At 48.5% G+C, this 24,122-nt stretch overlaps 1 protein-coding gene across 3 annotated transcripts in view; it reads right to left on the reverse strand.

Moving 5' to 3' along the window:
• LOC140420295 (uncharacterized) overlaps positions 1-20,881 on the reverse strand; it is a 35,667-nt gene extending 14,786 nt beyond the window's left edge. Inside the window, exons 1-3 of one of the 3 annotated variants that reach the window (XM_072504330.1) lie at positions 20,572-20,881; positions 19,836-20,020; positions 7,073-8,370 (exon numbers count right to left, since the gene is read on the reverse strand). In XM_072504330.1, the coding sequence (XP_072360431.1) occupies positions 7,236-8,012 (777 nt within the window). In that variant the 5' untranslated portion in view covers positions 8,013-8,370; positions 19,836-20,020; positions 20,572-20,881 and the 3' untranslated portion in view covers positions 7,073-7,235. Of the gene's footprint in view, positions 1-867; positions 1,876-7,072; positions 8,371-19,835; positions 20,021-20,571 lie in introns of those variants that run through there. The other 2 variants (XR_011946273.1, XM_072504329.1) reach the window with 2 other exon arrangements.
• Positions 20,882-24,122: the final 3,241 nt, after the last annotated feature.

Here is a 24,122-nt window from a genome sequence, read left to right on the forward strand (position 1 = left end):
ACAGACTGTATTCACTTACTTTCTCTCCCAATTTTCCTGAAGGTGCTGATCAACAAATCTAAACTCACTAAAATCTGTACAAGAACATAAGAACTAGGAGCAGGAGTAGGCCATCTGGCCCCTCGAGCCTGCTCCACCATTCAATGAGATCATGGCTGATCTTTTGTGGACTCAGCTCCACTTTCCGGCCCAAACACCATAACCCTTAATCCCTTTATTCTTAAAAAAACTATCTATCTTTATCTTAAAAACATTTAATGAAGGAGCCTCTACTACTTCACTGGGCAAGGAATTCCATAGGTTCACAACCCTTTGGGTGAAGAAGTTCCTCCTAAACTCAGTCCTAAATCTACTTCCCCTTATTTTGAGGCTATTCCCCCTAGTTCTGCTTTCACCCGCCAGTGGAAACAACCTGCCCGCATCTATCCTATCCATTCCCTTCATAATCTTATATGTTTCTATAAGATCCCCCCCTCATCCTTCTAAATTCCAACGAGTACTGTCCCTGTCTACTCAACCTCTCCTCGTAATCCAACCCCTTCTGCTCTGGGATTAACCTAGTGAATCTCCTCTGCACGCACTCCAGTGCCAGTACGTCCTTTCTCAAGTAAGGAGACCAAAACTGAACACAATACTCCAGGTGTGGCCTCACGAACACCTTACACAATTGCAGCAGAACCTCCCTAGTCTTAAACTCCATCCCTCTAGCAATGAAGGACAAAATTCCATTTGCCTTCTTAATCACCTGTTGCATCTGTAAGCCAACTTTTTGCGACTCATGTACTAGCACACCCAGGTCTCTCTGCACAGCAGCATGTTTTAATATTTTATCATTTAAATAGTAATCTCTTTTGCTGTTATTCCTACCAAAGTGGATAACCTCACACTTGCTGGTGTCTCAGCAGAAGTGTTGACCGAGTGAATCCCTTCTCACACACGGTGCAGGTGAATGGCCTCTCCCCAGTGTGAACTCGCTGGTGTGCCTGCAGATTGGGTAGCTGAGTGAATCTCTTTTCACAGTCAGAGCAAATGAACGGCCCCTCTCCAGTGTGAATTCGCTGGTGTCTCTGCAGGTGGGATAACCGAGTGAATCCCTTCCCACAGTCAGAGCAGGTGAACGGCCTCTCCCCAGTGTGAACTCGGTGTGCCTGTAGGTTGCTTATTTGAGTGAATCCCTTTCCACACTGAGAGCAGGTGAACGGCCTCTCTCCGGTATGCAGGAGCTGGTGTGTCAGCAGATGGGATGAGATTCAAAACATCTTTGTGCAGTGGGAGCAGCTGAACGGTCTCTCCCTAGTGTGAACTTGTTGGTGTGTCAGCAGTCTGGAAGAAGTACTGAACCCCTCCCACACGTGGAGCAGGTGACTGGCCTCTCCCCGACATGGACTGGCTGGTGCTTCTTCAGATTAGATAACTTAGCGAATCCCTTCTCACACTGAGAGCAGGTGAACGGCCTCTCCCCAGTGTGAATGCGTCGATGAGTTTCCAGTGCTGATGGGAATCTGAATCCCTTCCCACAGTCCCCACATTTCCATGGTTTCTCCAGGGTGGGGGTGTCCTTGTGTCTCTCCAGGTTGGACAATCAGTTGAAGGCTCACACAGATCTCCCCGCTGTTTTTTTCAGGCTGTGTAACTGGTTAAAGCTCTTTTCAGTCAGTGCTCTGGAACACTCTCATTCAGGTATGTATGTCTCAGTGAGTTTCCAGTCACACTGATGGTTAAAACCATCTGAAGCAGAAAGAATAGACTAAACTTTTTCCTTCTCGATTCAAAGGCCGATGATATTCAAGTCCCAGTGAATTGAGTGAATCTGTCAAATCGAGACGCGAGGTTTGGTTTGAGATTTCTGTCTGTAATTCTTCCTCTTCTGATATCCTGTAAGAGGAGTTTACAAAATACATCATTGTCAGTATAGGATAGAGATTCAGAACAGACATTTCTGGTTTCTATGGTCCTCTCTCATTTCCCCAAACCTGTAAATCGCCATCCCACACACACCCTCCATTCTCACTCTGCTGTATCTAATATTCACCCTCCCAATTCTCCTGAAGGTGCTGATTCAGGCTGATTGACAGATCCATGCTCACTGCTTCCTGTCCAGGACAAAGAGACCTGGAAATCTTCAAGCGGACTGCCAGCCTAACGGAAATATGTAACAGGACTAAAATTGTGTTTAATGTATAGGATTGTTCCAGTTGGTTAAGATATAGGAGGTAGTGATTGATCATGAGCTGGAATTTTCTGCCTATGAACGTCCTCAAGCAGAGATGATCAATAATTTCTAACTGAATTAGATGGACGCTGCAGGGTTACTTTTGTCAATAATAAAGATTATTATCCTCCTGTAACCAAAGACTATCCTCCTCACTATTTACCACCACCAATTTTCACACAATCCGGGAATATACTTAGAGACCTGGGCCAACCTTTGCAGAGTCTGCACCCTCCCTGGATTCACTTCCTTTTCCTTCAGAACCAGAGTCCTTCCGGTCTTCCAACTGCTCCCATTGGTCAACACCTCAGCAGAAAGGTCAGGAGGTGGGATCTTCCTGCACATGTGCAGCTTCCCATCGCTCCCAAATTCATGCGCAGTCCGGGCCGCCCGCCCGGCGAATGGAGCGGTTTCACCACCGCAGGGGATTATGGGGGCTATGACCGCCATTACTCATCCTGAGTCCAGTCTCCAAACTCCTTGGAATAGGTTGAAATGGGGGGGGGGGGCGCACGAATGACCCCACCCTGACACACAGTACATATGGGTAGTCAGTGGAGTTGATTGTGGCGCCCCCTTAGCAAAACAGCTTGTTAATTTAAGGTGTAAAGATTTCGACGCCTGGGTGAAATATTTTTTGGGGGGGAGGAGGGGGAGGGGAGGGGAGGGCACAATAGATTAGTGTGACACTGAACTAGAGAGTCAGCGCCTTCAGGGGAGGAGATTTTGGGGGAAAGCAGGAGGAGATAATGGGATGAATTAGTGTTGAAATCAATAGGAAGGAGAGAATATCTGGGGAATGAGATGTAGAATTTGTGTCACATCACGGTCTTGGACAACCTTCATGAAACTTTCTTTTACAATTTTCCTGGAATATCCTTGACGTATTTTATTAAGTCAAATGTGCTATCAAAGAGGGCAGCACGGTGGTGCAGTGGTTAGCACTGCTGCCAACGGTGCTGAGGACCTGGGTTTGATCCCGGCCCTGGGTCACTGTCGATGTGGAGTTTGCACATTCTCCCCGTGTTTGCATGGGTTTCACCCCCATAATCCAAAGATGTGAGGGTTAGGTGGATTGGCCACATTCAATTGCCCCTTAATTGGAAAAAATATAATTGGGTACTCTATGTTTTTTTTAAATGTGCTGTCCAAATGAAAATTAATGTTTTATTGAGGACGGCCACTTGAACTCCCCGACTACTCCCAAACACCAAGTACCTGTTCATGAACAGTCTGATTAACTATCTAATTCATACAACCCAGCCCACCCATTCTCAGTGAGTCTTCATTTCTCAATGTTCACAATGAGTAGGCTTGGTCACTTTTCTCTCCTCAAAATACAAGACTGATGGGCTAATTGAGGTCATTAAAATTATCAAAGCTTATGATAAACACAGTGGATGTTTCCCACTTGTAGGGGTAAGAGCAAAACTTAATTCAGGAGAAACGTCTTTCCAGACAGTAATGAGAATGTGGAACCCACTACCAGTGAGTGGAGGTGAATAACATTGATACATTGAAGAGGAAGCTGGATGAACACATGAAGGAGAAATAAACAGACGGACACACTGATAGAGTCAGATGGGAAAGCATGGGAGGAGGATGAAGTGAAGTAGAAATACTAGCAGAGATTGGTTGGGCTGAATGGCCTGTTTCTGTGCTGTATATTCAATGTAATTTAACCTGGTATTGCCTTTAACTCTGACATAGTCCATTCCAGGCTAAAGAGAGAAGTTTCACTCACAGAACGTTTCAGATCATTGTTTCCAGCTATTGTCCAATCAATGCCTTTGTCAGTCTGGTGTCTCAGTGAGTTGCTGAGGTAATAAATTCAACTACAAACATCAAATGTGATGTCTTCTGATATATCTTTGAAGAGCAGATCTTTTTCAAGTGGACTGAATTGGTTATATTTTCTCGGTCACAGTCCTTTCCGGCAACAATTATTTTTTATCAGTCTTATTTAAATTATGGAGTTTGTTTTATACAGTAAGAAGTCTCACAACACCAGGTTAAAGTCCAACAGGTTTATTGGAAATCAAAAGTTTTCGGCGCACTGCTCCTTCATCAGGTGAAGTGAGCAGTGCTCAGAAATCTTGTGATTTTAAATAAAGCTGTTGGACTTTATCTTGGTGCTGTGAGACTTCTTACTATGCCCACCCCAGTCCAACGCCGGCATCTCCACATGTTTTATACAGGACAAAGCACCAGCTTGTTGAGTACCCCGTCCACCACCCGAAACAGTGACTCCCTTGACCTCCAGAGCACAATGGTAGCATTGTGTGTACCATCTACAAGATATTTCACGGTACCACAGTGATAGGGCAGGGCATTAGCACAATAATAGGGGCAGGACGTTAGCACAGTAATAGGGGCAGCACGGTAGCACAGTGGTTAGCACAGTTGTTCCACAGCTCCAGGGTCCCAGGTTCGATTCCAGGCTTGGGTATTGTTTGTGCGGAGTCTGCACATCCTCCCCGTGTGTGCGTGGATTTCCTCTGCGTGCTCTGGTTTCCTCCCAGAGTCCAAAGATGTGCAGGTTAGGTGGATTGGCCAAAGTAAATTGCCCTTAGTGTCCAAAAAGGTTAGGTGGGTTTACGGGGACAGGGTGGAAGCGTGGGCTTAAGTGAGATGTTCTTTCCAAAGCCAGTGCAGACTCGATGGGCTGAATGGCTTCCTTCTGCACTGTAAATTCAATGATTTATGAGCTCACCAGGGCTCCTTCGACATCACCTTCTAAACCCATAACCTTGACTGTCATGAAGGACAAGGGCAGCAAACTCATGGGAACAGCACCAACCACTCTGTGTGGCAGCGAGCTCCACATTCTCACCACTCTTGTCCTTCTCTTCTCCTTCATCTGTTCATCCAGTCTCCCCTGATCCTTTGCTTTGTTGTGAGTTTTCTGTATTTAACACGAAAGTACTTGGAAATGAGTAATTTCCACAACACGTGCTTTTACAGAGCAGCATGACGAGGAGAGAGTCTCTCCCATGGAATTGAAATTCACATCAGCAACAAAATGCAATCGGCATGAAAAATGCCTCCACAACCGAGCAACTTAATTGAGAATACAGACCCTGGGATTTCAAGATGAAACCCCTTCATCTCTTACATGACTTATCAAAGTCCGTAATATATTTATCCATGGATGACCACCTATTTCCTGAAATCTATCAAAGGTTAACAATGCTTCATATGCTTCCAACAACTCATCTTTTTTATACGACTTATCCAAAACGGTAATGGAATATCCAATCAGTTTTCAGTATCCAAATCATTCTCAACGAATTCCGAAAATACTTTCCTCATAACCTTGTATTTTGCTGTTAATGATGAAGCCAAAGCCCTATCCAGCACCAAAGTTTAGTGTTGATCCTCTGCTACCATGTTATTCAAAATAGTACCTTACAATAGCAGGTTAAAGTCCAACACGTTTGTTTCCAATCGTTTCATCAGGTGACTTGCCTGATGAAGGAGGTGTGCTCCGAAAGCTAGTGATTCGAAACAAACCTGTTGGACTTTAACCTGGTGTTGTAAGACTTCCTACTGTGCTCACCCCAGTCCAACGCCGGCATCTCCACATCATTCAAAATAATGTCTGCAGAGGAAGAATCGATCGAAAGCTGAGTCGTACTTTGAACAGGTTTATTTCTAAAACAACAGAAACGCAGATACTCTCCCAGTTCCCCACCCTCACCCTTATCCCATCTACCCTATCCCCACCCTCCCACGCCCAGTTCTCCTCCCCTGAAGGTGCTGACTCTTTCCTAATGTTCACAATTAAAGGGCTGGTTTCCCCAGGAGATGGCTGACATTTGAGGGGACAGTAAATTAATATCAGAGAGAGAAATTTCTACTGTTGTTATATGGTACAGATTAGATCTATCATTGATGGTTCTGTAATAAAATATATTTGTTATTATTTCTAGTTTTGTGATGTAGTTGTGTATCTATGTTTTATTTTTCCAGTCATAGAGTGATTATAGCACAGAAGGAGTCTATTCATTAATTTGAAACCATACCGAATCTGCTGAGCAAACCAGTCAGTACAATTGTACCTCTATATCCATGTTCCCTTGTAAGTTTAGTTCCTTCATGCTCCCAAGCTATTTCATTTTGAAATCAATAATCATCGCAGCTTCCACCAACCTCATAGGCAGGAAGTTAGAAGTCCTGACAACTCGCTCCGAAATAAAGTTTCTCCCGCACACCCATCTCTAATCAAGCAATACAGTTCGGCTGCACAGTGGTACAGCTGCTCACAATGCCAGAGACACAGGTTCGATTCCAGCCTTGGATGTGACTTGGGTGACATATCCTTTTGGTAATATGGTGACCAGAATTGTAGGCAATATTCCACGTGTGGCCTAACTAAGGTTCTGTACAGCTGCAGCATGACTTGCCAATTTTTATACTCAATGCCCGACCAATGAAGACAAGCATGCCGTCTGCCTTCTTAGCTCCTTATCCACCTGCGTTGCCACTTTCAGTGATGTTTATTGTAATTTCCCAATCTACCACAACTTGCCCCTCAGACCATGACAGTTTCCCTCTGCGAGAAACACCCAGATAAATTAGGCAAAAGAACCATGTAACCACCGTAGCCCATCTTCATGGCAATGTGGCTGCTTTGGGAACTAAATATCTTCCAACATGCAGACACCTTTTCATTCTGTGCTCCTCGTCACACATGGAACCAGGTAATCGCAACGAGGCTCAAAAATGGTCAGCCCACCGGAGGCAGAGGTGTTAGACCGGCCAGTCCAGCAGAAAGAAACCCTCCAATCATCACCATTCACCAGATGTCAGAATGAACAAAATGCAGCCCTGGATGTCAGTGAGAGCAGAAACAATCACAACGGAGCCAACATCTGTAATTTATTGTGAACTTGTTGGAGTCACAACAAGTGTGATGAATCACAACCCCCACCCCACATTGAGAGCAGATGAATGGTCTCTCCCCAGAATTAACTCACTAGTGTCTCCGTAGTTGGGACGGATCATTGAATGTCTCCCCTGCTCAGAGCAGGTGAATGGCTTCTTCTAGGTGTGAACTCGCTGGTGTTCCTGCAGGGCGTATGGATATCTGAATCCCTTCTCTCACTAAGAACAGGTTAACGCCGTCTCCCCTGTGAACTCGCTGGTGTCTCCGCAGGTTGGATAACTGAGTGAATCCCTTCCCACACTGAGAGCAGGTGAACGGCCTCTCCCCAGTGTGAACGCGCTGGTGTATCTGCAGGTTCGATGAAGTAGTGAATCCCTTCTCACACTGAGAGCAGGTGAACGGCCTCTCCCCAGTGTGAATTCGCTGGTGTTTCCGCAGGTTCGATGAAGTAGCGAATCCCTTCTCACACTGAGAGCATGTGAACGGCTTTTCCCCAGTGTGAACTCGCTGATGTATCTGCAGGTTCGATGAAGTAGTGAATCCCTTCTCACACTGAGAGCAGGTGAATGGCCTCTCCCCAGTGTGAAGTCGCTGATGTTTCTGCAGGCTCTTTAAAGTAATGAATCCTTTCACACACTGAGAGCAAGTGAGCAGCCTCTCCCCAGTGTGAACTAGCTGGTGTGTCCGCAGGCTCGAAGAAATAGTGAATCCCTTCTCACACTGAGAGGTGAGCGGCCTCTCCCCAGTGTGAACCTGCTGATGCGTCCGCAGGTTCGATGAATCAGTGAATCCCTTCTCACACTGAGAGCAAGTGAACGGCCTCTCCCCAGTGTGAATGCGTCGATGAGCTTCTAGCTGAGATGGGAATCTGAATCCCTTCCCACAGTCCCCACATTTCCACCGTTTCGCCATGTTTTGGGTCTCCTTTAGTCTCTCCAGGTTTGACAATAAGTTGAAGCCTCGTCCACACAAAGAACACGTGTACGGACTCTCCCCGCTGTGAATGGTGTGATGTTTTTTCAGGCTGCGTAACTGGTTAAAGCTCTTTCCACATTCAGTGCTCTGGAACACACTCACTCGGGTGTGTGTGTCTCAGTGCTTTTCCAGTCACACTGATGGTTAAAATCTTTTGAAGCCGACAGAACAGACAAACATTTCTCCTTCCAGATTCAAAGTCCGGTGATATTCAGCTCCAAGGAATTGAGAGACTCAGTCAGATCGAGACGTGACTTTTGAGATTTCTGTCTGTAATTCCTCCTCTTCTAATATCCTGTAAAAACAATTTACAAAAGACATCACTGTCAGTACAGGATAGAAATTCAGAACAGACAATTCTAGTTCCTAGAGAACATTCTTTCCTCTCTCATTCCCCAAAAGCTGTAAATCTCCATCCCACACACTCTCCCTCCATTCTCACTCTGCTGTATCTGTTGCAGGGGCTATTTACCACAGGGCTAAATCACTGGCTTTGAAAGCAGACCAAGGCAGTCCAGCAGAACGGTTCAATTCCCGTAACAGCCTCCCCGAACAGGCGCTGGAATGTGGTGACTAGGGGTTTTTCACAGTAACTTCATTGAAGCCTACTTGGGACAATAAAACAATTTTCTTCTTTTCTTCTTCTTCTAATATTCACCCTCCCAATTCTCCTGAAGGTGCTGATTCAGGCTGATTGACAGATCCATGCTCACTGCTTCCTGTCCTGGTCACAGAGATCATAACAAATAGGAGCTGCAGTCAGCCATTCGGCCCATCAAGCATGCTCATTTATTCTGTAGGATCATTGGCTGGTCTATGTCAGCAACATTCTCAGTGTTATTGACCAGAGGCTGAGTGTGCTGGCTTAATATCTGTGAGCTCAGGAGGCCGAGCTGTAAAACACCAAGGAAAGGATCGACGATCCTGAGGAGGGAATCCTGAATGTTGAGCAAGATGCCTCCTCGGGGAGGCAAGAATTAAATCCTTGGAAAACCGGCTGAGTGATGTGGTGGACTCCTGGAAAACTTGGAGAACCGAGGGTCAGAGAAAGAATATCCGAGTCGTCGGCCTGCCAGAAGGTGTGGAGGGTAAGGCTCCCATTGGGTTCTTCGAGGACCGGCTGCCACATTTTCTCAAGCTGGATGTGAAGCCTGGGTGTTTCAAATTAGAAAGGGCCTCGGATCCTGTCTTTGAGTCTGAGGGATAGTTTTCATCCCAGGCCTGTAATCATTCACTTCCACAACTTGAAAGATCACCAGAGGGTCCTGGAGACGGGCAAGGTGAGGTGGGAACTGGCTCCATGAGGAAGTGAGGATTTTTCGGCAGCCACACAAACGAAGCATCGAGGCTTCAATGAAATCTGAAGGGAACTCAAGGCCGCGGGAGTGAATTATGTCGCTTTATAGGTCCAACGCCGGCATCTCCACATCAAGAAGGGTGTTGACCGTGGCACATTACGAGATCAAGTCTTTCGATAATCCGACTACTGTCTTGGTCTTCGCTAAATCCTTGAAGGGCAAGGATAGGAGCGATGATTTGCAGCTCAGACTAACTCAGGCTCTAATCTGAACTCTTTCCCTATCATGGTGTTGTTGTCTGAAATTGTTATCTTTTATCCTGTTGAAGGGAGTTGTTATTCTGTGAGAGCCGATTGAATGTCTTCTTCTCCTCGAGTGTTGCAGGGACTCGGATTATCTTATCTCAGTTATGGTAGATGTGCCGTGTGCTGATTATCCATCATCTTTCTTCTATTATCCGAGCGGTAATCATTTTTTATAAAAATATATTTTTATTCAAATTTTTAACATATTTTCAACACGGGTCACTTCCTTCCCCTTACAGAGAAAAGAAAAACAAAGAACACATAAGTAAACATCTTACAACTACATCGCGAATTCCCCCAAGATACAAACCCCCCATTAAGCAATAATAAACACAGTAGTAAACACAAAGTACACCCTCCCGGGTTGCTGCTGCTGCTGACCACCTCCGAGAAAGTCTAGGAACGGTTGCCACCTCCTGAAGAACCCCTGCACCGACCCTCTCAAGGCAAATGTTACCCTCTCCAATTTAATGAATCCTGCCATGTTGCTGACCCAGGCTTCCACGCTTGGGGGGCTCGCATCCTTCCACTGCAGCAGAATCCTCCGCTGGGCTACCAGGGACGCAAAGGCTAGAATACCGGCCTCTTTCGCCTCCTGCACTCCCGGCTCATCCGATACCCCAAATAGTGCTAACCCCCAGTTCGGCTTAACCCGGGTGTTCACCACCTTAGAACAGTCCTCGCAATGCCCCTCCAGAACCCATCCAGCACCGGGCACGCCCAGAACATATGGACGTGATTTGCTGGGCCCCCCCGAGCACCTCCCACAACTGTCCTCCACCCCAAAGAACCTGCTCAGCCTCGCCCCTGTCATATGCACTCTGTGAAGATCCGAGCATTAATCATGGCAGAACCGAGTGGCGCCATTGCCGAAGGGTGGGTGTTGAGGTCTTCACGGCTGGGTCTAAAATGCGGGAGGGACATTCGATCCCCAATCCCTTGTTGGCCCTTCTTTTCTTCTCATTTTGGAGAAGGTATCCTGAGGGTAACGACAGTCTGGCCGTGGGGTTAATCCTTCGGGTCCTCAGTCTTATTGAGGAATGTCCCCTTGGATCTATTGTGGTGGTGATTCTTTTGTATTTTTGTTATTTTGGGAGGGTTTATGTGTTGCTAACTTTATCCTACTCTGGTACAGACGGGGCTTTTATCTGTGAAAGGAGTAGTTTGGGGAAACTTTGGTGCCTGTGGTGGAAAGTGAGTTGGAGGAGGGGGTAATAGGGCACGCCCGATTGTGGTGTGAAAATCTGTTCCTGTTCTCTCTGTCGTCTAGCTAATGGTAGCAGTTAATCTGCAAATTTTCTCAGGGAATGTATGGGGCATCCATCACCCTATCAGAAGGAAAAAGATCCTCTCCTTTCTTAAGGAGAAAATTGACATAGCTTTTGTTATAACCTGCCTGTTTACCATTGGCTGGAGACTAATGACAATCCCATAATCCTGTGGGAGTATGAGCTTCCCCAATGAGGGGGCCGGAGAAATCATTAGCAGATTCCCTGTATAAATAAAGCTGGCTAGTTTGGAACCAGCCAGGAAGGAGTGAGCAGCAAGCAAAGTTGCTGCTATTGTGTATATATATATTATTGTAAATAAATGTTATTTCTTTGTATCCTTAAAACTTGTGCTGGATTCTTCGTGGCCCTCGCAAAACTGGCAATGAGGGTTAAAGTGAATAGCTGTCTACACTGCTGAAGCCACCTCCCTGGATTTTTGTTGGATACAGGTTGGAAGTTATTTTCTATTACACCATGTATGGACGTTTGGATGTTTTTGATGCTGCGCTGGAAAGCTGGAACCAGTATGCACAACGGATGCATTACTATTTCCGGGCTTCCAATATCACCGAAAACGAGCGCCAGGTGGTCATATTGCTCACCGCCTGCGGCCCGCATATGTTTGGGGTGATTAGGAGACTTACGTACCCACCTGCGGCAGACACCAAAACGTTTGATGAACTTGTGAACTTAGTGGGCAACATTTTTTTTTTTTTTTTAATATATTTATTAAAGTTTTTTAACACAACTTTTCTCCCTTCCTCCCCCCCCCCCCCCCCCCTAACAAAAAAAAACGAGAAATCGCACAGAGCAAGATGTATACATGGCAAAATGATATATTTACACAGCTTTGTACACTGGCCCTCACCCGTACATGCCAGTTTCCCCAACCCTTCATGTTATCTCTTGCTCATCCACCCTCCCAGGCAGTCCCCCCCTCCCAGGACGTCCCCCCCCAAAAAAAAGGTTGCTGCTGCTGCTGACCAACCTTCCTCTAACTCTCCGCGAGATAGTCTAGGAACGGTTGCCGTGGGGCAACATTTTAACCCAACCCCGTCCACGATAGTCCAACGTTATCGGTTTAATACCGCTGAGAGGACCCCAGGAAAATCCCTTGCCGACATTCTATCCAAGGCTACGCAAGATTGCGGAGTACTGTGACTATGGTGAGACCTTGTCAGAAATGTTACGAGACCGTTTGGCTTGCGGTATTAACAATGCGGCCACCCAGAGAAAGTTGATAGCTGAGCCAACATTGACTTTTCAACATGCCATTCAAATAGTATTGTCACGAGAGAGCGCAGAATGAGGAGTGCAAGAGCTACAGGGAATGGAGGTGCATGTCTTGGGGCGCAACCACCCCTTCCGTCCAAAAACGTCCCCCAGAACTCCTGCGGTACCTTGGGCGAGGCGACGTCCGGATCGACGCCAGTGGCTGTTGGACATTCCTCCCCGAAGGGAGCCTTCTCCAGAACCAATGGATGAGGAGCCATGTCCATGTCAGACATCGGACGCCGGTCTGGGGGCGCCAGAGGCGCCGTCTCTCTGACCGAAACTGGGACCAGCCCAGGGGCCGTACCTTCTATGTGGATGAACCTGCGGCGACTACTCCTGAGGATGTGGAGACGGAGGACGACTGCCTGCAGCTGCATTGTGTGGCAGCTCCCCATGTGGCCCCTTTAAGGTGACAGTAAGGGTCAATGGTCACCCGCTTGAGATGGAGTTGGACACTGGCACAGCGGTCTCCGTGATCGCCCAGAGGACATTCGACCGCATGAAGCAGGGTATACAGACCCTTACATTAACTGACACACAGGCCAGGTTGGCCACCTACACGGGGGAACCATTGGACAGCGCAGGAACTACGATGACCCCTGTTGTTTATGGACGCCAGGAGGGGCGTCTCCCACTTATCGTGGTGCGCGGCCATGGGCCCAGCCTGTTGGTCAGGACTGGTTGCGCCATTTGCTCTTGCAGTGGCAGCACATCCTCCAAACAGTTTCTGGAGGGTTGACTGAGGTGCTAAGACGATACCCAGATGTATTCCAGCCCGGGTTGGGGAAAATAAAAAGGGCCATAGCCCATATCCAAGTTGAACCAGGAGCCACGCTGCACTATTTCCGGGCCCGCCCGGTGCTTTACGCCTTGCTCGAGAAGGTAGAAGGGGAGCTCACTTGTTTGGAGACTTTGGGTATTATCAGGCCCATCCGTTTCGCTGATTGGGCAGCACCAATTGTACCTGTAATGAAGCCAGGTGCCACAGTTCGCTTGTGCGGCGACTATAATCTTAGTGAATACGGCTTCCCGACTCGACCAATATCCAATGCCTCGCATAGAGGATCTCGACGCGAAGCTTGCAGGCGGACTCTCATTCACAAAATTAGACATGAGTCACGCCTATCTACAGTTGGAGCTGGACCCTGCCTCCCGACCATATGTAACAATTAATATACACCGGGGCCTGTATGAATATACACGTTTGCCCTTTGGAGTATCCTCTGCCTGCGCTATTTTTCAACGCGTTATGGAGTGCATTTTGAGAGGTTTACCGCGTGTCGCTGTCTACTTAAACGACGTTTTGATTACAGAGACGTGGGAGCAGAAACATTTGAAAATTCTGGAGGCTGTCCTCAAGATGTTTTTCGGAGGCTGGAGTCCGTTTACGTCGCACAAAGTGCGTCTTTCAGGCGAAGGAAGTAGTCGACCTGGGTTATCGGGTGGACCGCGAAGGTTTGCACCCCGTTGCAGAGGTGCGCACTATTCAACAGGCCCCCGCCCCGACTGACACTTTGCATCTTCATTGTTTTCTCGGCCTCGTAAACTATTACGGGAAGTTGCTCCCCAATCTGGCAACTACGCTGGCCCCGTTGCACCTTCTGCTAAAGGAAAATCACACCTGGGTTTGGGGTCAGCCGCAAGAAACCGCTTTCCGGCGGGTAAAGCAACAATTGTCGTCGTCTGGGTTACTAACCCACTATGATCCTGGAAAGCCTTTGCTCGTCACATGTGATGCATCCCCGTATGGTATTGGGGCCGTCCTACCCCACAAGATGGAGAACGGGGCCGAGCGGCCGATAGCTTTTGCCTCCCGCACATTGACTGCAGCGGAAAAAAAGTACGCGCAGATCAAGGAGGGGGGCCTGGCAGTGGTCTTTATGGTGAAATGTTTCCACCAGTATGTGCATGGCCGCCACTTCACTATCGTGACTGATCATAAGCCTCTGCTGGGACTTTTCAGAGAGGATAAGCCAATACCGCCCATTGCTTCCGCACGGATCCAGCGCTGGGCTTTGTTGCTCACTGCATACGAGTATTCTCTGGAGCACAAACCAGGAACGCAGATAAAGAATGCCGCCGCACTGAGCCGATTGCCTTTATCGACCAGCCCCATGTCGACCCCCACTACCGGTGAGGTGGTTGCAACCCTAAATTTTATGGACACCTTGCCTGTCACGGCATCACAGATCTGCGAGTGGGCCCAGACAGAGCCAGTCCTGTCAAAGGTTTGGCACATAGTCCTGAGTCCTGTATTGTCGGCAGCATAGACAGCTCCCAGGCGAGTTGCAGGCATTTTCGTCCAAGCTGTCAGAATTCAGCGTGGAAGACGGCATCCTCTTGTGGGGGACGCGTGTGATTGTCCCGGAAAAAGACAGGAGCTGATACTAAGAGACTTACTTGCACAATGGGCATCCAGGTGTGACCAAAATGAAAATGTTGGCCCGGAGTTATGTCTGGTGACCAGGCCTCGACACCGACATTGAGAAGGTGGCCCAAAACTGCTCCATTTGCCAGGAGCATCAGAAGCTTCCGCCGGCCGCGCCTCTACATCACTGGGAATGGCCAGGGCAGCCTTGGGCGCGCTTGCATGCGGATTTCGCCGGCCCTTTTCAAGGATCCATGTTCCTTCTATTAATCGACGCCCAGTCTAAATGGCTAGAGGTGCACAAGATGCTGGGCACAACGTCCTGCGCAACAATTGAGAAGATGCGATGGTATTTCAGTATGCATGGCCTCCCCAAGGTGGTCACGGATAACGGCACTCCATTCACAAGTGAGGAGTTTGCGAGGTTCATGAAGATGAACGGCATACTCCATACCCGCACTGCCCCTTACCACCCAGCTTCAAATGGGTTGGTGGAGCAAGCAGTGCAGACATTCAAACGAGGCCTAAAGAAGCAGTCTTCCGAGTCAATGGACACGAGACTGGCTCGCTTTTTGTTTTCGTATAGGACCACCCCCCATGCGGTGACTGGGGTAGCTCCCGCAGAAATCCTAATGGACCGGAGACTTTGCACCCACCTTAGTATGGTTTTCCTGGACATTGGCGCAAAAGTACGCCGCACACAAGAATGACAGGGACAGGGATTTTCTCGGCATCGGCCGATTCGGCAGTTTGCACCCGGTGACCCAGTGTTCATTCGGAATTTTGCTGATGGTGCCCAGTGGGTCCCTGGCGTAATCTTTCGCCAAATGGGCCCAATATCTTAACAGGTGCAAGCCCAGGGTCGTCTCCAGCGCAAACATGTAGACCACGTTCGGTCCAGAAGACTATCCCTTCCAAAGATTTCCCACCACCAGAGCTCATTTCCACAGCCACAGAGACCAGAGACAATGGAAAGTAGCCCTCACAATCTTCCTCTGGTGCCTCACTCAAAGCCTGCGCAGGTCGTTACAGAACTGCGTGGAGATAGAGACGCCGAGATGATGGAGGCAGCAGACTCTGACTCCGAGATGGAGACACAGGACTCATCAGAGGGGGAATCATCGGGTCCACGGGCCTTGGATGTACAACCGTTACAGCGTTCATCACGGAAGCACCGGTCTCCGTCTCGTTACACACCGCCCGATCCAGCGCCTTGTGCAAATGGTGTCCGGCCAGTGGCAAAACGAGTCCGGCGCCCTCCTTCGCCAGGGTCTTCGGTGGATTCCTTGGACTTGGGGGGGGGGGGACGACAAACACTTCAAATTGAGGCGGGATTGGGTGGGGCAGGACTTTTCACCTCCTTCATCAAGTAGCAGGGGTGTGGCGATCCTTATTAATAAAAATATCACATTTAAGGTTGAAACCTGCACCAAGGACAAAGGAGGTAGATATGTGATCATTCGAGGTTCGGTGCATGGAGATGTTGTTTTAATAATGAACGTTTAGGGATCCCCGAATTACTCCCCGGAGTTCATTATAAAGGATTTTGTGGATTTTGCAGAGTTAGCTTCAACTAACTCTTTTGTGGTTGGTGACTTCAACTGTCCCTTAAATCCGCTGGTAGATAAGCTCCCGGTTACCAAGACCCCCCCCCCCCCCACGCTGCAAGCTAGGGTGTTGGCCTCGGCTTGTGAGGAGGTGGGTTATGTGGATGTTTGGAGAACTTTGCACCCGAGGGGCGGAGATTTTACCTTCTTTCCAGCCCCACATCAATGTCATGCTAGAATCAACAATTTGTTTGTGCCGAGGACGATCCCACACCTGGTGTCCACTTGCACCACAGGGAGCATCGTAATCGCAGACCTTCCCCCGTTTGTCTGGAGTTTCTGCTCGAGGGCTCACCCCCAGGTCGAGAATGTGGAGGTTTGGAGCCTCCCTGATAAGAGACATTTCATTTACTACACACTTTACGGAATAGTTTGAGTTCTTCCTTTCGGTTAACTTGACCCCTGGTATTTCCCCCTCCATTTTGTGGGAGACGTGTAAAGTTTATACTCGGGGGGCTGATCATTTCTTACCCTGCTAGTAAAAGGTGCAGGATGCTGGAGAACTAGCGGCATCTGGAGTTTTGTTTGGCGAAAGCAAATAAATCATATGGAGGGCCCGAGTCAGCTATTGTTGAAGGAGGTTAACACGGCAAGGGCGGCTTTGGGTTAACACGGCAGGAGCGGCTTTGGGCTCCCGATTGTCTCAGCAAAAAAGTTGGACGTTTGCGAGGCAGAAGTTGTACGAGTTTGGGGAATAAGCTGAGCAAATACTTAGCCTGTTTGACAAAGAAAAGTTACCTCTGTTCGGCTTGGGAGAGGGAAATGGGTCATGAAGACAAACTTGGATTTCAGGAATTCTTTGCAGGATTATACAAGTGTGAGCAGTCTGGTGATGTGTTGGTGGGTGTGGAACATTTTTTCTCTTCCCTGAAGCTTCAGGAGGCCTCAGAAAGCCAGCGTGAGGCTCTTAATGCTCCCCTTTCTAGGGCAGAGTGTCAAAGGCCATGAAGGAGCTGCAGTCAGGTAAAGTCCCGGGACCAGATGTCTGTGGGTGTGAGTTTTATCGGGGGTTTGAGGATTTGTTGTTGGACCTGTTGGTAGATATGTATTGTCACTCTTTTGACTCTGGGATGCTGCCACCGTCTCTTCGTGAGGCTAATATCTCTTTGATTCTGAAGGTGGACAAGGACCCAGAGGAGTGGACCTCTTATCGCCCAATCTCTCTTTTGAATGTTGACTTGAAACTGCGATCTTATATTTTGCCGATAAGGCTGGAGGACATCCTTCCGACAATCGTGTGGGAGGACCAGACTGGGTTTATACGGGGAAGATTTTCCAGTAACAATGTTGGAAGGTTGCTGAATGTGATTCAGGCTTTGCAGAAATGTGCATTGGATGGGCTGCTGATCTTCTTCGATGCAGAGAAAGCTTTTGCTCGAGTTGAGTGGAATTATCTGGTGTATCCGCTGCGAGGCTTCGGGTTGGGTGAGGATTATAATGAGTGGATTCAATTGTTATATCACATACCGGCAGCGGCAGTGCTTACCAATGGTATAAGGATGTCACATTTTGAGCTTCAGAGAGGGACTAGACAGGACTGCCCTCTGTCCCCCTTGCTGTTTGCGTTGGCCATTGAGCCCTTGCCGGAGGATATTAGATCGGATCCTCAGATATCGGGACTTGAGGGTGTGGTGAGGCAGCACAAGATCACTCTGAGTGTGCACATGACAGGCTGCTGTTTGTATCGAACTCCAGTGTTTCAGTCCCGGCCTTTATTGGAGTAGTGGATAGGTTTAGTGGCTTCTCTCGTATCGAGATCAATTTTACTGAGTTCGAGCCCATGTCGGTGGGGAGGGGTTGAGGGGTAAGCCCCCTCCTCGTGCTAACTTCCCCTTCAGATGTCCCCCCCCACACCATGCCATTTAAAAACCTGGGAATGTCAATGTCCCCCTCTTTCAGACAGCTATATGGGGCCAACTTTCCACAGCTGATGGTGGCTATTAGGTGGGACCTTGCCCAGTGGTCGGCTCTTCCGATTTCATGGCGAGGGAGAATCGCCTTCATTAAAATGAATGTGTTGCCCAGACTGTCCTACCCTCTGCAGATGCTGCCTATACTGCTGTCGACCAGAGTCGTTAGGGAAATTTATCAAATCAGGGCAGGACCTACTCAGTTAATGGTAGGGAGTTGGGGAGACTTACAGAACAAAGAGATCTATGTGTACAGGTTTATAGCTCCTTGAAGGTGGAGTTGCAGGTGGACAGGGTGGTGAAGAAGGCATTCAGTATGCTAGGTTTTATTGGTTAGAATATTGAATACAGTAGTTGGGATGTCTTGTTGAAGTTGTACAAGACATTGGTAAGACCACACAGGGACTACTGTGTTCAGTTCTGGTCACCCTATTATAGAAAGAATATTGTTAAACTAGAAAGAGTGCAGAAGAGATTTACCAGGATGCTGCCATGACTTGATGGTCTGAGTTATAAGGAGAGGCTGGAACATTTTTCCCTGGAGCGTAGGAGGCTTAGGTGTGACCTTATAGAAGTCTATAAAATAATGAGGAGCACAGATAGGTATATAGTCAACATCTTTTCCCTAAGGTAGGAGTCTGGAACTAGAGGGCATAGGTTTAAGGTGAGAGGAGAGAGATACAAAAGAGACCAGAGGGGAAATTTCTTCACACAGAGGGTGGTGAGTATCTGGAATGGCTGCCAGAGGCAGGTACAATTTTGTCATTTAAAAAGCAGTTAGACAGTAACAAGGGCAGGGTGGGTATAGAGGGAAATGCTGACAAGTGGGACTAGCTTAGTGACAGAAACTGGGCGGCATGGACAAGCTGGGCCGAAGGGCCTGTTTCCATGCTGTAAACATCTATGACTCTACCTGGAACAAAAAGAAATATCGCCTCAAGTTTGTTAAGCTCCAATCACCAGGAGCTAAGGGAGGGTATGGTCTCCTGAAAATTAGGCTTCATCAATTGGGCTCTCGTCTTAGGGATTGGGTTAGGATGGAGCCAACATTCATCAGGCTCAATACAGAAGCAGACCAGTCAGTTCTCCCTCTATCCAAAACTGGCAGAGGCTGATTATGGAATGCATTTCCATTCAATTTTTAATGTCTGTAATTCATTCTGAGTCTGATGCATTGGGTAAAGTATGGGACTCCCATCTCAAATACATAGGCTCTAATTTGACTGACTTGCTCCTCCTGGGCTTCCATGAGTGAATTCAATTTAACTTAGGCTGGGAGTAGGGCACAGTGGTTAGTACTGCTACCTCAGCTCCAGGGACCCAGGTTCAATTCCAGCCTTGGGTGGCTGTCTGTGTGGAGTTTGCATATTCTTCTTGTGTCTGGGTGTGTTTCCTCCGGGTGCTCCAGTTTCCTCCCACTGTCCAAAGATGTGCAGCTAAAGTGGACTGGTCACGCTAAATTGCCCCTTAGTGTCCAAGATGTGTAGGTTAGGTGGGTTGACCATGATCAATGCACCGGGTTACGAGGATAGGATGGGGAGTGGGCTTCAGTTAAATGCTCTTTCTGAGGCTCAGTGCAGACTTGAGGGGTGAATGGCCTTTTGCACTACAGGAGTTCTATGTCATCTATGTTGTGTCATTCATTTTAATTTGATTATGCTGTTAGTCTGTAATATTTTTGGGTTTACAAACTGAATTGTTATCCTCCGTTTTTATATAATCTTACCTTCTTCCCCCATTCACTATTTTAACCTGTTAATCGGTTGTTCAATTAATCCATCATTTCATCTCGAGGCTCTGGTCCCTCAAATATCCTGTTCCAAATTAATTCTGCAATGTGTTGCTTGTATTTATATTGGCAATGTCTCTTGTTCCGCTTTGGGCCCATTTTCCACCATTTTTTCTGTTACTCTGTTGCGTTCATTGTTTAAAACATGATTTTAAAAAATAACAATTTATTAAAAATCTGTCTAACTCATACATGAATATATTCAATGACCCCCACACCCCACTGGTCCCTGTGGAAGAGAAATCCAGAGACTAATAACCCTCTGAGGGAAGAGATGACTGGTAATATGTAATGTAGCGACAGTACAATATTACAAGGCTCGAAATAATAATAAATGTACTTTGTTAGAGAACTATAAATAATATATCTAATCTGTACCATATAACATGAGACATGTCTCTGTCCGACAATAATCTACTGGCTTCTTAAATGTCAGCAATCGCCTGGAGAAACCAGCCCTGTAATTGTGAACAAATATATGTGTCAAGCTGAGGGAGCAAAGGATGTCAATGTCTTTATGAGAGAGAGAGAGAGAGAGACCTGGGCCAAGCTTTCCAGAGTCTGCACCCTCCCTGGATTCACTTCCTTTCCCTTCAGTTGCTGCAAGTTACCAATTGAAGGTCAGAATGAGAAACGAAATGGAAAGGGGGAGAAAAGAAAGTGTTTTACTCACAGATGTTGGAGAGAGGAGGGGGTTTCCGTCTGTGCGAGGCCCCAGTTTTGCTCATTGTCCAGCTTCCGCATTCAGACAACGAGGGAGCTAATTGGATGGTGGAAGAGAGTCCTTCCGGCTCACCAACTCTTCCCATCGGTCAGCAACCTTCCGGTGCACCCATAGGAATCCGCGGTGACGTCTCACGGTCCCAGTGCGGAGGCCCGGCGGGCGGATACAGCAGCTCCGCCCCACTCCCCGAGACAAGGTTTCCAGGCAACCGGCTGACAACTCCGGCCAGAGCGAGAAGCCTGTCGGCGATCTGCCCCCGGCCTTTGACTGCGCATGTCCAAGAGAGAAGAGCGGTTGCGCATGTGTGAGGGAAAGCCCACCCCCTGACCTTCCTGCTGAGGTATTGACCAATGGAAAGAGTTACGACCGGAAGGACTCTGGTCCTCCAGCCAATCAGCGCGAGCGAGAAAGAGCTTTCCTCCTGTCTCCAACATCTGGGAGTAAAACACTTTCTTATCTCATTCTCACCTTCAATTGGTCACTTGCAGCAACTGAAGGGAAAGGAAGTGAATCCAGGGAGGGTGCAGACTCTGGAAAGCTTGGCCCAGGTCTCTCTCTCTCTTAAAGACATTGACATCCTTTGCTCCCTCAGCTTGGCACATTTATTTGTCTGGCTAAAAGGATGGTCTCTTATATAATGTCCACTATCCCCTGCAAGACCCCTGACGCTCTCAGTGCCATCGCCAATGGTCCTATAGCCAGGGCAGTCCCTCCGTGCAGCCTGAAATAATCTGAACTCACCTGGTTTGTTTGTATAAATGCCACTGGTGCCTGGTATAACAACCAGACCCAGTCCACAAAACCCTGCCCAAATCCAAACCGCCCCAGGACCTCCCACAAACAGTCCTGCTCGATAAAAGCCTTCTCGGCATCCACGGCAACCACCACCTCTACCTTTCGTCCTTCTGGAGGTACCATGATCACACTGAGTAACATCCTGATCTTGGCCGCCAGATGCCTCCCCTTCACAAACCCCGTCTGGTCCTCCCCTGTCACCCCGGGACACAATGCTCTATTCTCAAGGCCAAGATCTTAGCCAATAGTTTGGCATCTACAGTTAGCAGTGAGATCGGTCTGTATGACTCACATTGTTCCGGGTCATTTTTATGCTTCAAATGAGAGAGATCGAAGTCTGTGACAACGTCGGGGGACGGGGGGGGGGGGGGGCACTTCTAGTTCCCTTGCCTTGTTCAAGTCCCTTACTAGCAGCAGTCCAAATACACCAGGGGCTGTTTAGCACAGGGCTAAATCGCTGGCTTTGAAAGCAGACCAAGGCAGGCCAGCAGCACAGTTCAATTCCCATAACAGCCTCCCCGAACAGGCGCCGGAATGTGGCGACTAGGGGCTTTTCACAGTAACTTCATTGAAGCCTACTTGTGACAATAAGTGATTTTCATTCATTCATTTCATACTCCCGAGAATTTCTAATAACCCGTCCGGACCCGGGGCCTTGCCCGATTGCATCGCTTCAAGCCCCTCCACCGCTTCTACCAGTCCAATTGGGGCCTCCAACAGCTCCTCATCCACCTTCGGGAACTCCAACCCCTCTAAAAACCACCTCTATGAGTTCCGACTCAAACAGCTATAGAAGTCCATAAACACCCCATTCACCCCCGCCGGGTCCAAGACAATATTCCCTCCCACGTCCTTCATTTTCCCGATCTCGCTCGCAGCCTCCTGCTTCCTCAACTGGTGCGCTAGCATCCTGCTCGCCTTCTCCCCATGCTCATACACCGCCCCTCTCACCCTTCTCAACTGCCCCACCACCTTTCCCGTAGATAGAAGCCCAAACTCCATCTGCAGCCTCTGCCGCTCCTTTAGCAGCCCTGCCTCCGGGGCATGAAATGAAAATGAATGAAAATCACTTATTGTCACAAGTAGGCTTCAATGAAGTTACTGTGAAAAGCCCCTAGTCGCCACATTCCGGCGCCTGTTCGGGGAGGCTGTTACGGGAATTGAACCGTGCTGTTGGCCTGCCTTGGTCTGCTTTCAAAGCCAGCAATTTAGCCCTGTGATAAACAGCCCCAGTTTACATATCTCTACATATCTCTTATCCACCTGCAGCATTTCTTCCACTAGCCTTTCTATCTTCGCCTGCTACGCCTTCTCCCTCTGTGCCCAATTCAAAATAAACTCCCCCCTGACCACTGCCTTTAGTGCCTCCCATACCTTACCTGCCGAGACCTTACCCGTGTCCTTTATCTCTACATATCCCTGGATGGCCTTCCTCACCCGCTCACACGCCTCCTCCTCCTCCGCCAACGACCTCACTTCCAGCCTCCATTGCGGGCGCTGGCCCCACCTTTGCTCACCCGCAGGTCCACCCAGTGCGGGGCATGGTCTGTCACCACTATTGCCGAGCACTCAACATCCACCACCATCCCTGTCAGCAGCGTCTTATCAAAACAAAAAACTCCATTCGGGAATACACCTTGTGCACATGGGAGAAGAATAAAAATTCCTTCGCCCTCAGTCTCCCAAATCTCCACGGATCCCCCCCCCCCCCCCATGTTCTCAATGAACCCCCTTAGCTCCTTCGTTGCTGCAGACACCCTCCCGGACCTCGACCGATCCAGTCTCGGATCCAGAAAATGAGCCGATTCGAGTCCAGGTCGGGGATCTTCCCCAGCACCTGCCTCATAAATTCGACGTCATCCCAGTTCGGGGCATAGATGTTCACTAATACCACCGGCATTCCCTCTTGGGCCAGACAGCAGCCTGCGTCCCGCACCTCCTCAGGCCCGCTCTCGGGCACCCACCGTCATCGATCCTCCTCCTATCACTTTTTAGAAGCCCGTCCCCAGTTCATTCCCCCCCCTCCACCCCCCCCTCGCAAACCCCCTAAACAACAGTCCAACCCCCATCCCCTCACTAACCACCTGCTCACCCCCCACTGCGCTTCTGTGAACTATCCCGCTCAGCTAGCCTGGAAGCCCTCGCCCAAGGCACCTAGCATCCTAGCACCCCCCAGCCATCCTGGTGCAAACAAAACAACCCCAGCCAGACCCAATCGAAGAGAACAACCCCCCCACCAAAGAACAGAAACAAACCTAAAGCAAACCAATGGTCCCAAACACAGTATAACAGTGACCCAACCCAACCCCAGAAACACAGCGCAAAAGGGGGGGGAATGTCAGAATTATGGGGATATTAGAGGAATTTGGCCAGTTCTCAGGTTACAAACTGAATATGGGCAAGAGTGAGGTTTTTGTGATCCAGGCAAGGGGGCAGCAGTGGAGACTGAGGGAGTTTTAGGTACCTGGGGATTCAGGTGGCTAGGAACTGGGGTCAGCTTCATAAATTAAATTTGGGCAGGGTGATTGAGCTAATGAAATGGGACTTCCGTAGGTGGGACGTGCCCCCGCTGTCATTGGCGGGGAGGATACAGACTGTGAAGGTGACAGTCCCCCCGAGATTGCTGTTAGTTTTTCAGTGCCTCTCAATCTTCATCCCCAAGGCATTTTTTCGGAAGATGAACGCGGCGATCTCGGGTTTTATAT

This window comes from Scyliorhinus torazame, chromosome 5 (assembly GCF_047496885.1).
Source record: "Scyliorhinus torazame isolate Kashiwa2021f chromosome 5, sScyTor2.1, whole genome shotgun sequence".
Lineage (NCBI taxonomy): Eukaryota > Metazoa > Chordata > Chondrichthyes > Carcharhiniformes > Scyliorhinidae > Scyliorhinus > Scyliorhinus torazame.